Source organism: Aulostomus chinensis, chromosome 2, assembly GCF_037954235.1.
Source record: "Aulostomus chinensis isolate RoL2024-O1b breed Wild chromosome 2, RoL_Achi_v1.0, whole genome shotgun sequence".
Classification (NCBI taxonomy): domain Eukaryota; kingdom Metazoa; phylum Chordata; class Actinopteri; order Syngnathiformes; family Aulostomidae; genus Aulostomus; species Aulostomus chinensis.
This window is the reverse complement of record NC_141321.1, coordinates 26857153-26872914: the sequence shown is the minus strand read 5'-3', so window position 1 is coordinate 26872914 and position 15762 is coordinate 26857153. Positions and strand designations below refer to the sequence as shown.

Genomic DNA, 15762 nt, shown 5'->3' with positions numbered 1-15762 from the left:
CACAAGCGTCATTGCTAGTTTTGAGCTTTTCACACCAAGCACCCTCACCCTTTAACTGGCAGGCGCTTAAATATGTTAATGAGGCGTGGTCTGGAACTCCAGAGAACGTTTTTGCAATCGACCAAGAACAGGCTGGTCTTTGGTCAGTGGCATGAAGTGCTACTCTGGGGCACATCAATCACATGAGCGGATACGCAGCATTGCCATGTGGTTCTGCTGATGCTTCCAAATGTGGAAACACCGGCCCGCACCTCCTCCCAGCCTTGCTTCGACCCTGATGGCTTCGGCCTCCTGCTCCCTCATATTACCATAAGATGTGCACGTTCACCTGGTGCACCAGGACAGCCATTTCTTCAGATGAGAACTGCTCACTCCTCCAGTGGTGAAAAGCGTGCCCCACTGAAACTGCAACACACCAAATCTTGGAACACCCTGGGCTTTGAAGGGAATGACATGAGGCACTCTTATTGGTTTGAGTGATGTCACGCCTGAAACACACACACAATAATTGAGTGTCTAATGACTGCCTCTTTGCGCTGTGGTTTCCGATCAGATTACGTGTCCTGTAAATACCAAAATGAAGCTGAACACGCATGAGCGCACGTTGCACACCTAGCACCATCCGCCATCATTTGCATAAACAGGGCCCAGTGTTTCAAACATGCTGTTTCTGCCTCTGTTTACAGGTGAAGTTTACCCTTTGAGACTTTGATGTGAGGTCTGTGAGCCAATCACATCCGGATCTTCAGCTACTTCTCTCACCTCTTCACCACTGCCAGCATCAGCCCGTTCCTGGATGACATTTCTCTACAGTTAACGGCATGACTAACCTGTTAAAATGACGGCAGCTTTAAGACCGCTCATGTATGTCTCGTGCACACTGTCAAATAGATATTATTTCAGTACTCACTGAGCCTGTGAGCCAGTTCAGTCTCTCTTTATTGATTCAGTCTTGACTCAGGCACCATCTGATGAACAATTCTGGACTTGTGATTACCTGAAACGCCAAGGATGTCAGAGTAAGTTGCTGAAATATATAGTATCAATGTTACCTGTTGATATCCACCTCACATAGGCATTTCTGTATATACTGTCTTCCAATGTGCACCGACACTTTTTTTTTTTTTGTAGCTCATGATGCTATGAGAGATGATTGCGGTAAGTGATGTTATCCCATAGTTTACCCAGCAGCACACAGACTGCATCGTTAACAACACTGTGGCGGGAAATATAACAGTCCCTCACCAAGACTATGACAATTACCAACAAAAAACAAGCAACAGTGTTCTGAATAATGTTACCAGCATGGTAGGTGGCTGCCGGCTCAAGTATAAAGATTATAAACCAAAACACCAATGTCAGATTATTACAATTTTAACCTCTCAGATACCAGATCACAATATTTCGGTTATTATCGTCAAGCCCTCCTGAACCATGTCATGTCATGATTTTTACAGACATGTAACGTTATTACTCACAAATTTTACACCACTTTGTTTTGCGTGTGTTACCAACACGTGATGAATTTGCCTATGAAGCCTGATTAAAGTCGTCACCTTGTCAAGAGCTCCATTATGTATCAGGACAGGTAATCATACTTGAAAGTCAAAGGAGTGGAGACGTAAAAAAGAGTTGCGCAGTGTCTCATGTCTGAGTTTATTACCACCCATTTGCTGCCTGTTGTTCAGCTGGATGATCGGCGCTGCTCCATTCAGAGCTTCTGGGGGCAGCTATCAAGAGTCGAGATGAGTCATTTAGGCCACAGACGTCATCTTATTCAGGGCAGGTGTTGTTCTACCGCCACAGCTGCACAGCATTCAGTTTGCCAAATATGGGCAAGGAAGAGAGAAATGAAGACAGAAATAAAGAACACTTGATTGAATGTCACTGAGGACATGTTGGAATTATTTTTGGCTTTTTTTCTGGATTGTTACCAATGAAACTCATGCTGCAGATCAGTGGAGCCTTTCAGTCGATGTACCGCTTAACATCTCTGGGCATCACACACTGGGTACATTTGTAGCATGAAGAAAAACTTCATTTAGCATTGAAAAGATCAGTTGAGTGGTGAAGGATGGCGTCTTTTAAAAACAAAACTAAACACTTTGCGCTAGTTTTTGAGGGAGAATAGCAGACTGATCAAACACAGAAACTTCAAGAAGAAAAAACACATAGAAAACCGGTGAAAATAACACCAGAAAAAACCAACGGGGTCGTTTACTCTGGACTTAAACAGTTGATTGCCCAATTGACGGTAAAGGATGGGAAGAGGCTTTGGTATTATTCCACCGAGACAGAGATTTATAAGAGGACCAAGCATATGCAAGGTTTTATAAATCTAAAACAAACAAACAACAAGAAAATGTGTTCCTACAGTTTCAGCCATAAATACATGACTAAAGTTTTATGAATCTGGTCAATCTGACCCCAGGTGTGACAAAGAGAACAAAAGCTAAGTTAGCTTCAAGAACACGGGGACAAAGGGCCCAGGCAAGCATCCTGACAGGAGGAACTTTTACTGGGAGCAGTAAACTGACACCAAAGTGGTTTTACACAGAAAAGACACACATTTTGATACAGTAGAACACTGTTTTTGTCACATTTTCTCTGTAGTGGATTTATATACGTTTTTAATTTAATGCTAGAAAAAAAAGAATAAAATCAAGTGTGCTTTAATGCAGTTAGGCATGTCTAATTGGAGTTAAATAGGTTAAAAACCAGTAGTTTAGTGTTCCCTCACTATACAGGCTGTGTTTCACGATCATCCACACTATACTAGCTTTTATAGCCGAAGAGCCTTGGGAGCTGTAACAAGACTAAAGGAGCTAATTCCAACCTTCATAATATTTGTCTGTGTGAGTCCTCGGGGGAAAAGGCACCGTGGATAGTTGTTACTCCTTAGACCGACAATCATAAGCTTTACTGACTGTAGAACAGTCGGCTCTACTGGTTCCCTCTGCTCCCAGCTCTATCTCAAGATGGGTGAAGGCTTCCCATGTGTCTTCCTGCTCTGCTAATTGAGGCAAGTTGCCATGGAGGAGACTCCCACATATGGGATGCTACTTATAGTGAAAGTCTTTTGGGAGAATCTGAAGATTCTGGCTAACATTAATTTATTTTGTACACAGAAGACAGGATATGTTAGTGTTATAATTTGAGACAGATTTACGGTGTTTAAAACAGCTGCTATGATTTCTTTGACTTGATTTTGCAGTCGTGTTTATTCAATACTGACAGCTCTCTATGACTGACCAAGGCAAACAAGATGGTCAGACAGCAGAGTTCCTATTTGTCATGTGCTCGTCAGTTTCCCTGCAAAATAAAAAAAAATCACGAATAATAAAAAGCTCAGCCATTACAATACTTTTAGTGATATGTTTCATGCAGTGTAAGAGTACATAAACATTTACCCTCTGAAAGGTTTACACTATTGTCACATTACTTATTTTTTCTAATATAATCGCAAAAAAGGTTTAATCTCACTGAAATTCTAAATGTGTTTTATTTATATGCAAACTTTCCACCTCAGTGACAGTGATGCCATACCGGGTGCAAACCAACCCATCAGGACTTCTAACTGCAATTACGAGGTACCCCCTCCCCCCGACTTAAACCCTGACTCATCAACATATCCACATTTTCATTGTAAAATTGAAAATCTGGATAAAGCCAGATTCCCAAACTGTTTCACTTAACCCCAATAAAATTTGGAGTATAGTTATTTTCTATGTGATAGCGGATAATTCCTGCACACGAAAACACCGTCATCTAGAGTGTTTGGAAAAAATCTGCATTGTGGAACCAACCAAAATCATGGAAATGCAATAGATGTGCACTGGTACAGACTGCACCAGCAACAAGTGCACTGCAAATGACCAGGCCGTGTTAATCTGATTAGAAGCAAAGGGAGGACATCAATCAGGGGTGATAATAATTTCCAATAAAGGGTATCGTTGATGGTCGCTGCCCTCCATACCACTATGTAGCAGTAAGAAACATCAAAACATTTTGAGGTGGGAATTTCAAATGTCAAGTAACTGCAGAACCATCAGATCTTTACATCAACAGGCGCTGAGGTGCTGCTGCTTTCAGCCGAAGGAGCCGGCAAAATCAACAGAAAGTGAAAGTTATATCAGCTGTTTTAAATGAAGCTGCCAAGCACGAACGTGGCTGACTGTCACGGCTTCACATGACAAGTCGAATCACATCCATGTATATGTTGGACAGTGTCTACGCTTTGTCGTGAGAATAAACACCTCACGCGTACAAAGTGTTTTCAGTCGGCGCTGCGTGTCCTCTTGATTCCAGCGATGGAACAATTCTCCTCATTTTACATGCGGAATCAAGAGCCGTCACTCAGCTGCTGAAACCAACTGAGATGAGTCATCCAGGAGACAGTGAGCTCATCCACAGCAGGAGGACGAAGAGGCCAGCAGCACGAGTGGAAAATATTAGTTAATATGTTTGCAAAAGTGAAAGAGGAATTGATCCATATTTTGAAAGTTAATGAACCTTCAGCAGTTGAATGCGTGTGTGTGTGTGTGTGTGTGTGTGTGTGTGTGTGTGTGTGTGCGTGAGACTGCAGTTCTGATGTCATTATCCTGCTTCCAAAATCAATTTGATGTTGGACCAGCCAACCTTGTCAGAGGCACTTGGTTTGATCCAACCCACTATCCACTGTTATCTAGTCATCCCTATGTTCTGGACATCATGCATTAGCTGAGAAATGGCTGTTACCTTGGCAACCATTTGAAAACGCATCATCTGGACAATATCAGGATTTCATTACATTATCGTAATGAGCCCAGGCTTGATGTAAGACCATTTGCTCCACATATTGACAATGTCGGCAATGAAACTCTTAAAACAGCATTTAGGATTATTTGTCAGCCTTTGTTCTAATATTGTGGGAAAAAAAGGACTTCGAGGACTTTATAACAACAGTCTGTTCAGATTACAGTGGATGTGATTCACTTCTACATTTTGTGTTGTCAAAAGTGGGTTACAAACGACACAAGCGATCCAGGGTACATACGCAAGACAAACACAGTACAGGACATTGTGTACGTCTGGTGCAAATTTAGAAAAATAAAGCCGCAATTTTCTCCTCAAATGAACGCTTTTGTTCCGCGCCATGTGAGAGAACATTCAATTAAGTTGTATCAGAGACAGACTGTCACATTTCACTGCACACGGGGACGTGTGTGAAAAAATTTGCACGAGAGGAAGCTCGTTTGTGAATCAGGAGATCAAACGAAATTTTTTCCCGATAATCACACTTGTTCACAGCTCTGATTAGAGCCATTGCGCATGTGGCAACATTTCTTTTCTTCAGAGAATCAGCGAATAGTACATATTTGGGGCTCTTTTTAGTTGTGGTCTAAAAAGTCTGGCTTGTTTGTGTTGCGTCCTTTCCTCTTTTTCCACTTTAAAGCTGATCAAACGTGCAAATATGTGCTTTTATTTCTAGGCAGAAACCAATTGCTGGTTTTAAAAGCAAGAGCTCGTCTCATGTTTGTTCTTTTTGTGGATTTTATTTGACTAGAAGGAATTCTTAAGTCAATGATTTAAAAAAAAAAATCATTTTGCTCCGCACTTTCAGGAAACCTAGATCAACAGTTCTGTCAGTGAAATTCAAGCCAGCTTAATCTCCACCCCTGCTGGATTGTGCCTAGTGTTTCCAAGGTGCAGGGTCAGTCGGTGCAACATCTGCACTCCAGGAGAAATTACCTTGATGCTCACATGTCTTCTGGAGTCCTCAAATAACTTTTCAGTAGTTTACTTCCCCTCGGGCTTTTAAACCTCAGATAAAAGGTTAAACTATTGTTCTGACTAAATCATCAGGAGACGAGAGTGAAAAGGACTATTGGGAGAAGGTCAGTTTGTCTGAATCCATCCACTCAAGACAGAAAAGTCTGATTATCATCAGTTTAGTGGCAGGTGGACTCTAAAGCTTCTTTCCAGTTCTCACGTAAAAACAAAAAGTTTTCAAATGTATTTATTTAGAGACCAAATTGTGGTTTCAGCGATGCCGATATGCCAGAATGAAAAAGGAAAGGAAAACATCTTGTTAATGTGATTCATTTTTAACAGATGTTCTCCAAGTTTTTCTGGCTCTGTTCCGGAACCCCGTGTTGACTCATTATAAGATAGAGACATTCATTTCAAATAGTTTTGCTTGACATAGATTCTTATATCGATAGGTCATTTGGTTGACTCTGCATTTGTTTCACAAGCATCTAAACACATTAAATCTTTTCCTGCATTGCTGATCAAAACCTCAAAAATACCCATTAAAAAATAGCTAGAATATTATTTTGTTGTTAAAAAGGTATTTCATGTATTTGATTATTTTGCTAATTGCTGGGGATAAATTGCATTCTTGCCCCCCCCGTCAAAAAAACGAATGAATGATTGAATTCTATTTGGCAACAACATATATTAATATCAAAATTATAGATCTAATCAGTGGCGTTAAAACTATTGCTTGTTTTGCTGAAGCCCCCTTTAGAAGACCCTCTAGGACACCGCTTTTATCCAAATGACCAGCATGAGGCATTCAAAGTTTCACTGTGCCCCAGGCTCTTTCCACATGCATGTCCCAAAGTATTTCCCTCGCCAGAAAACATGCAAACGTGCCCTACTTCCCCAACACTCGAACACACCGCCCCACTTTACACAATGAAAGCTGTGCTAATATTGTTCCAACCTTTATGTTCTCTGCAGATGACAACAAAGGCTGACAGAAATAAATCAGTGCATTGCATAATATAGAGATGGTGATACTCATGGGAGCTCAGAACTCTTCTACTTGTAACAGCATGTTTGCAAACCTCTTTCAAGTGATCCACCTGATTCAAGAGGGTTACTTTTTTTGCTGCCACGCTAGCGACAGCCCAACGCATCATCTTTTTGGGGTTGTTTATCCGTCCCATTCTGACAGACGCAGTAGGTCAGTCACGCCTTTAAGGAATTTCTTTAAATTTGGCACAAATTTCCATAGGGATTTGAGGGTGAACTGTAGTGACTTTGTTGGTCAAAAGTCAAATCAACTCTTTATTGATCATTGAAAGAAAAACCCGAGGAGACGTGAACACCAGCAGCCTGACATACAAGAGTCTGATGAAGCTGCAAAACCTGGACTTGATTACTTCACCTCGGCTAAAATCTTAAGTTTTGGAGTAAATGCTTTGGCATCATACATATAACATCGAGAGGCAGTAGCTACTTTTTTTGTGCAGAGTAGGTCCAACTAAGTACTGTCAGCTGTATTCTACATTTTAGATCAATACATTACAGAAAATATTAGTGTTGGGCATAATGAATCAGGAAAATTAAAAAAAACCAAAATAACAGATTTTGAAATAAGCAGCACGGTGGTGCAGTGGTCAGCACTGTCACCACACAGCAAGAAGGTTCTGGGTTCGAACCCCGGCTCCAGAATGGGATCTTTCTGTGTGGAGTCTGCATGTTCTCCCTGTTCCTGTGTGGGTTCTCTCTGGTACTCCAGCTTCCTCCCACAGTCCAAAGACACCAAGAGGGGACGAGGCTGATTGATACTCTAAACTGACCGTAGGTGTGACTGTGAGAGTGAATGGTTGTCTGTCTGTATGTGTTGGTCCTGCAATGGACTGGTGACCTGTCCAGGGTGAACCCTGCCTCTTGCCAAAAGGCTCCTGGGACAGGCTCCAGCCCCCCCCCGCAACCCTCAATGGGATAAGTGGTCAAAAATGGATGGATGGACTTATATTTTGAAATAAGAAGTTCATTATTAAAGTCAGACTTGGATTTCAAGTTAAAAAGATCTAAAAACAATGTTTGGAAAGGAGCGCATAAACACAAGTCCAAACCAAATGTAGCAATAATGATGTTACGACTTTGAATACAAGCACAATAAAAAAATCAAGCCCACTGGATTTAAACTGTGTTTTGTGAAATAATGTCCTAACTGTCAGAGAGCGGATGCTTACATACGAGGGTAGAGATACAATAACAGTACATAAACAACACAATAATTCCACAGACTCATGTCAAAATTAGCTCCAACAACAAGGACGCCAGGGACATTAAAACGATGCAGAAGATGGGATCAGCAAGGGCCATCAATCATTCACGACAGCAGGCAGGACTCTGGCAGCGTGATGGATGACAGCGGTGAAATGAGACAGAGAAGAATGCACCATACCACCCGCTTGTCACACCAAGTTTATACCGCTACACATCAGTGCACCCGCCACTTCATAATCAGCGTTAAAAAAACAAAACAAAACGTGCTAAACAGTGAGGCCTGTGCATGGAGACAGGTTGCAGGAGAAAGAAACGGTATATCACACTTTGGGTTGTAGCGATACATCAATTTCACTCCACACCTTGGTGCGAACATTGACAGCTAGTATTATATGTCGTTGTGTCAATTTCCTCATCTAAAGTATTAAAACACACACACACACACACACACACACACACACACACACACACACAATGCAGCGTTAACGTGTCATATTTATTTTGCATATTTTTGCCAGGGTGCTGACAAAAACCTTGTGGTGTGTCACCACCATACATGTTTCACGATATGTTTTTGTCACAAAATATTGTGATAATGCGATATTGCGAAATTTGCAGGCAATTTCAAACGAGAGCTTAAAACAACATCTTGGGGTGAACGACCTGGGTAAATCCCACCGTTCAGGAACCTGGATGGATAAACTGAGACAAAAATAATTACATTTCTATTCCAGTTGATCAAAAATATGTTTGTAACTTTACACATTAACTTCTGTCACAATGCACAATGGAACTGACATGATAATGTTATTGTGATACAGTATAGCATAATAAAGAACAGAGCTCATACTGTAAGTTTCTGTATTGATTTTACTGGCAACACTAGTTTCCTGTGAGATTGTCCTGACAACTCCCTTCCTCATCAACTTCAACTTTCAAAGGAACTTTTTTTTTTTTTAAACACAGTTCCCCTAAAAGTTCCTTTAAGAGTCAGCTGATGATAACTGTGTAATAGTACCGTGTACCGTGTAGCCTTCTGAGGTATTTGTCCTTCCACTGCCTAGGTCTTGTGCACACGACCAGTTCTAGTTGCTCATCTCACACACATAAAAGCACAAGATAGATTTTCAACTTGATCATCTCTCAGGACACATGCGCAGTCATATATGAACATCTATGCACAGACAGAGACACCCACCCACGTCATGACATGTACTAAACACTTTTGTGAAAGACTGTGTGTGTCTCTAGTCAAACATGGAAATATGCCAGGAGTAATGAGAGGGAATGGACACTTTAAAGTTAAATATAGAAAGAAAAGAAAACAAATGGAAAAGTTTTTTCCTCTCCATCATCTCCCTTTGATGAAAGTGGAGACAAGAACAGGAGGAGCAGCGCAGCAGCAGGCAGACATGCATCAACATTTAGAGGCTTTGTAAAGTCGAAGCAGTCAACATTGTCAAAATTACCAGGTGGTGATAATTGCACTGGGAGACAAAAATAGTTTGGTTAAAGCAGGGTGCTGTCACTGCAAGCAGCTGTGGGGAAAACAAGTCCAAGGCAGACATCCTGGGCTGTCCTGTGTCGCCACCAGCCCAATAAACTGACCACAGTGTTCGACATGTTGTTCTACACGCTCTTAAAGTCTTCATGCTCCAGCATGCACATGGCATGCGAAACCATCGACTCGATCCTCTCTAGGTTTCATTATTTTGTCAGATTCTCCAGAGCGTATACATGAATAAGATGTCAGAATATGTGGGGAGGCTCGAAAGAACACCACTTCCATGGGCTGATCCATCAACACTCCTAACCCTGGACAGAAAATGACTCTTTTCCTCTGTGTCCAAGGCTGGAAAGATTTTAAATATGCTGAAAAACAATTAGCTTTCCACCCCTCACTCCTCCACTCCTCCACCCTTTTGTCTAAATATTGTCACTGCTGCTTCCAAAAAACAAGATGACGACGGCCAATCTGCCAAACTTTGGAGCCTCAAAATGGTAATCCATAAACCAGCGAGTGGCGTCATGTCTGTTGTAGTCTTGACACAGAAGTAAATTCATGGTTAAGTTCTCCTCACAATCCTGGGACAGAAAACAAAACCATTATTTCACCTCTATATCCCATTCTGCAGGTCAAAAGTGGGGCTTTTTACGTCATGGATTGTATTTGAAGAGAAATGTGTTGTATTAAAGCATTTAACAACAGATGAAATAGTTCGCTATCATATTTCAAATATAAATAAATGAGGGCAAATGCTTCAGAGCGGTTGCCCGACTCGACTCACGGCTCTTAAATCACGCAAGTGCACAATGATCAAGAAAGTGAAACGGCATCTCTCTTTACTGACAGTGTAATAATAATTATTTTGAGCCGGTGATGTATGACCTGTGACGAGGACATTTCTCATCGATTAAATATTGCATTTGTTGCGGCGTACACAAGATTTACAAACATAATTAAAAAGTTTTAGCTGAACATCCATTGGAGAAAATGTGCAGACCACGACACCAAACACACCGTTTGCCTAGACGATCACAGCGGTAGTTTAATGTATCAAAACACTAATTATGTTGTCAAATGTTCTCTATAAACCAGCTCTGTCTTCAGACAGCATCCTACAGCTCACTCTCCTCTCTCTGGTGGCGTCTGATGATTTCTTTTTCAGGATGCAGGCTGTGGAGTTATCTGGCCAACCACAGCATCCCATAAAAGGCTCTAATGAGTGTCAAGCTATTTGTTTAATTAAACGTAATTGCAGACAATCAGATGGTTCTTCTAAATGAATCAGATGTGTGAAAACATCCCTGCCGTTCTGCTCGGTGGCATCACCTATGACGCGGTGGCCACATCATTTGTCCTCTTCTATTCATAGTGGCGGCCGTCTGGGTACAAGTTTAGTTTTAGTCAGACGTGACTCAGTCCTTTAGCTTCACCACCACACAGTCGTAAGACAAAAAAATCCTCAAACCAAAACTGCAAGAAAAATATGCGTCATTATTGTTGTGAAATTAAATAACTACCACGTTTGTTTAATTTTAGTTCTCTATGTATGCAGTTTGATCGTGAGTATTTTTACATTTATGACGATAGAACTGACACGTTTGCACTTTTACAAACACGATTCAAAGGATAGGTGACTTTATTTTGTAACAATCAAAATTATGCATTTGATTCAAGTGCCTTCATTTCTACATATATTTTAGTGCAGACTGCCCCCTGCTGTCTACTTAATGACAAACGTTTAAAAATATCATTACAGCTGGGTTTCAGAGGGGAAATTATGGGTTTGTGAATTCATATTTTTATTTTTCCCCTTAAAGTCAATCTTGCACAAAGCAATAACTTAAGAAAATACAATGTGCCACTCCTGAAATGTGCGCTGACAGCCAAGTCTGCTCATAAACACCAATTGTGGTCTATTTAATTTTGAATTGATTCAAAAGCCATTAAGTGTGCAATTACCACAAGGAAACGCCTCATTAAAACCACACAAAGGAGACATTTGACAGATGAGGGTTTACATTCAGAAAAAAGGTGTATGCTGTATTGTATCACAATAACATGTTTTTGTTAATTAATTTACTTTTATATCCTCCTGACATTAATATTTCAGAACACCAAGCCGTCCAGGGTGAACCCCGCCTCTCGCCCAATATCAGCTGGGATAGGCTCCAGCCCCCTGCGACCCTTAAGGGATAAGCAGTATAGAAAATGGATGTATGGAAGGATTTCACAACAAAAATTACAAGCAGGCATTTGTGCGTGTTGGCTTATGAGTGGTCAACAAGCACATGGTACAACTTCTTCTAAAATTGTTTGTGCGCGCAGTTCAAGGTCGAATTTGTGTTTACCTCTGCACGTTTCATCCAGCACGAGGCCTCGGGGTTCTCTGTGGCAGCTTGTGAGTCATGATCAAGCCAAGGTCAGAGGACTGCTGCTACCGACCAGGGGAGGAGAGATGCAAAAGTGGGTGGAGGGGCAATAAATTAAAATGTGATAAGTAAATTGCAAAAACAATTTTCTGTGAAAAAAATGTCTGAATAAATTGATGAAAATGTCCAGATCTGCCACAAAATGTAGTGACTGCTTGCCACCTTGACCCATGCCTCACCGTCCACCGAGTTTCGTACAATTCAACTGAATTCAAATTTTGTTTGTATGATCCTACTGACAGACCAACAAACACTCCTCTGCTGGGCGGCTCTGAGCTTATCTAGCTATATTAGGCAGGTTTGCTAATTGGAAAATTAAATCTCAGCTGTTTAAAAAGTACAGCCTCAATTAGTGACTGCAAAAATACCCAATAAACAGCAAGTCAGCATGTCTGTAGTAACAGTAGTCCATAGGGACGAGGATGGGGAACAGGAGAAAGCTCACTGGGACACAGTCAGGTTTGGGATATATATATAGAGAGAGAGAGAGAGAGAGAGAGAGAGAGAGAGAGATACAAACTTTGATCAACTTGTATGTGTATACTCATATATATATATATATATATATATATATATATAGATATAGATATAGATATGTATCTATATAGATATAGATATATATCTATATCTATATAGATAGATATAGATATATGACTAGACACATACAAGTTGATCAAAGTTTGAGAAAAAAAATTTCAAAATGATTACCAGCACAAAAATATGCAAAAATGAAGAGCAAAATAAAAACGCTTGGTAATTCAACTTAAACTGATCGAGAGTTAACCGTCCACTCGCGTGGAGGAGATGAGTTATTCGTCCTGATTCTTGAATTGGAAACGCTCCTGCAGGAGAGGGATCGTGACGGCGATGCTGCGGACAGCGCATGCGCGATGGAAAGCTCGGAATGTTCTCGTCCCTAGATCTCGCGCTTGGTTTAGCAGCCACTGTGAGGCGCAACGAACGGAGAACCAGTGTCAGCGAGGCGGAGGGAGCCTGCGGCCCTGAGGCTGAGCTTATTTGGATTTTTGGAGGAGGAAAGCGTCTATTACAAAAAAATGACCAGTGGGTATCGACACATATATGGACTGTAAGGCAATATGCACTTTACTCGCCTGCATGTCGTCTTTGCGCGTTGTTGTTGTCGCACCTCGAACACCGTCGATCTCGGTTCCGTCTTTTTGCTAGTGAAGGATAGTCGTCTTGGTCCAGGAATTACACCCAACACTCAATGTGTGTGTTCGTAAATGTGCGTAGCGTCAACCAATCGGCATATGTGGGATTTAAGTCCGGTAGCCTGGTTAGCTCTGTGCTCCAGTTGTTAGTCGAGTCCTCGGCCCGATGGGAAGCTAGAGGGACAGAACGCGGACACCAGTCTGCTGAAGCTGCTCCACTTGGCAGGATGATAAATTGATCACCGATACATGTTCATTTATGTCCCAGCCCCTCATTCAGCCTTCATCGTCTGTCTTTTTCTTCTTCTCATTAAATCTTTTGTTTGTACATTGCTAGTGCTTCTTACGTCGGTGTTTTGCTGCCCTCTGTGTTGTATTTCGGGACGTGGAGCGGCTCTCTGCCACGTCGCCTGCTCTCATGTTTTGCACCATTTTTGTTTTTATTTTTTTGCCGATTTAACAGCCGAATTTAATTGATTGTTTGGCGCGTCATGATGTATTTCACAGCCACCAAAGCCTGCGATAATGAACGTGCTTCCTTTGGTGTTGCTGTATGAGAGTTAAGGGTTGTGCAGCTCTCTATCGTTCTCACACACACACATACACATACACACACACGGTTTTATATGTTGCCATTGGTGTGTTCTGACATAGGTTACATCGCGTCCCTCTTCTTTCGTTTGACTCACAGGAGGAAACCAACGTGAGCTTGCTCGTCAAAAGAATGCCAAGAAGCAGTCCGAGATGGGCAAAGGGAAGAGGGGCGATGATGGGCTGTCAGCTGCTGCCCGGAAGGAGAGGTAAGGAGGTGTTTACACGAGGAAGCAAGAGCTCGGAGGCGTTCAGTCTTGAGCAGTTTGTGCAGCTTTGTAGTACCTCAGCTGTTGCAGTGTGATATAAGAGTTGTAGGGATGAAAAGTACTACATTTGTTATCCAATGTGCTGTTTTTACAATGGATTTTGTTGGTATGTACTGTGTAAAAACAAGTTTATATTAGTGCTCTGGGGAAAAGTTTAAAAAAAGTGATTATTTTGACTGATTATGATCAGTGGATATGGTCGTTTTTTTCATGATGGATATTCTCATTGAAGATTTTTTTTATAAGATCAGGGTGTAATTTGGGGGGCATTATACACAGATGTTTTTTGTAGCATATAGCAAAGAGACAGGACATCCCTGTCGTGCCACATTTTATGTAAAAATTGTATTCTAGCACAAAATTTTGGGCTTTATTAACATATTGCACCTCTCTGAGATTTGAAAATAACATCCGGCTGTATTGCGAGTTGGATTAATTGTGCAGCTTTTTGGCAAAGTTTGGTGAATATGGCATATTGCGATGATTGTGTACAATATCAAGTCGTAATAAGGAAACGGTATCAGGAGTCTATTTGCTTAGTTATTTAATATTTTCACAAATAGCACTTTAATGTGTGTTTCTCAGCTCTTTTAAAACTTGAATAGAAATTACAGAAACTAATTTTTGTGCAGTACTGTTTTCAAATCGGGGTGTTTTAACAAATGAAATGAATAGCAGTACCAAAATATATCAATTTAATCAGATTTTATTAATATAACCCCAAATCAAACATGTGTTCATTGATTTTGAAAAATAAAGCTTTTTCTGCGTTTTGTTCAATGCAGTATTTAGTTTTCTTTGTTTGTGCTGTTAACGTTGCAATTTCAGTTCAGTTAATGTCGCAGCACCAGTTTGATATTTACATTTTGCACACACAGAGAAGCACAATATTATTAAACCTTGTGCACTTGATAACGTAATATATTTCATTTGTAAAAGCCCGTAAATCCTCAATGTTTAACATTATTTCCTCGTTATTAAACAATAGATGAGGAGCAAAAAGATTTGGACCAGTGTATTAAAAACCGACCAGCGTCTGCGGAATCTGATGATGAGCTGATGTTATCCTGCATTCCTGACTCTTCTAGTCAATTCAATAATTTCGTTGTTGAAAGAGTGTGAATTTTTGTCACTGAAATTATCACTCATGTTGTGAGTGTACATTTTGATTGTGTGCCGATGAGGTGCTCCAAACATGTTATGTACACAGATGTTCCAGTTGGTTCTGTCCTAACAAGCCTCCTCTCCATCCTGATGTTCCTTCTCAGGGATGCCGAGATCATGAAACAGAAGCAGAAGAAGGCAGAGGAAGCCGGAAAATCGGGAAGCACAAAGTCCAAGTAAAGGATGAAGTCAAAGATGAATTCAACTCGATGTCTCAAGAACATCCCGTCTTCAGCGTTCTTCCTGATATTTATGAGAACGAATCTGTCATTTTTGTCCAGACTCAACAATCTAGGATCCTACATTCTTTCCTATGGCAAATGACATGGCTTGTTGGAATTGTTGTTTTACTTGGTGAAATTGTCCGGGTAAAAAAAAAAAAATTAACCATTTTCCCATGTTGATGCTGCATGCAGAGGAGCATCAGTGGTGTTCGAAGTAGGAGAAAGATGAACAATTGACACAAGGCATCAACATAACTGTTGTGTATTTTTGTACAAAAATGGCCCCTGCTGGTTTCAAATAAAGTGTATCTTTTTAGTTCATGCTCACTGAATTTATTCGTCAGGGGACAAATAGATTAGCCGTTTTCTTCTCAGAGGTATCACATTGTGAACATGGCA

General features: G+C 40.9%; 1 protein-coding gene and 1 long non-coding RNA gene across 3 annotated transcripts; one reads left to right on the top strand and one right to left on the bottom strand.

Annotated features, from left to right (window-relative positions):
- Positions 1-642: 642 nt before the first annotated feature.
- Positions 643-13518, bottom strand: LOC147269622 (uncharacterized). Of its 2 annotated transcripts, XR_015110458.1 has the most exons (4): positions 13056-13518; positions 11863-11945; positions 1664-1806; positions 643-997 (listed from the first exon to the last, which is right to left on the bottom strand). It is a non-coding gene; the product is annotated as an uncharacterized LOC147269622 (long non-coding RNA). The 2 variants fall into 2 exon arrangements; XR_015110457.1 differs by lacking the exons at positions 643-997; positions 1664-1806 and adding an exon at positions 8490-10092 and having other exon boundaries at positions 13056-13505.
- Positions 12841-15679, top strand: LOC147269621 (small EDRK-rich factor 2-like). Its single transcript, XM_086188014.1, has 3 exons — positions 12841-13005; positions 13807-13915; positions 15244-15679. Exons 1-3 carry the CDS (start codon positions 12999-13001, stop codon positions 15317-15319), a joined length of 192 nt encoding a protein of 63 aa, XP_086044140.1. The 5' UTR covers positions 12841-12998; the 3' UTR covers positions 15320-15679.
- The last annotated feature ends 83 nt before the right edge of the window (positions 15680-15762 follow it).

Bases quoted from the DNA above. Each gene is read 5' to 3' on its own strand.
- LOC147269621 (XM_086188014.1), top strand. The intron at 13,916-15,243 runs GTAAGGAGGTGT...GTTCCTTCTCAG, and splicing joins GCTGCTGCCCGGAAGGAGAG to GGATGCCGAGATCATGAAAC.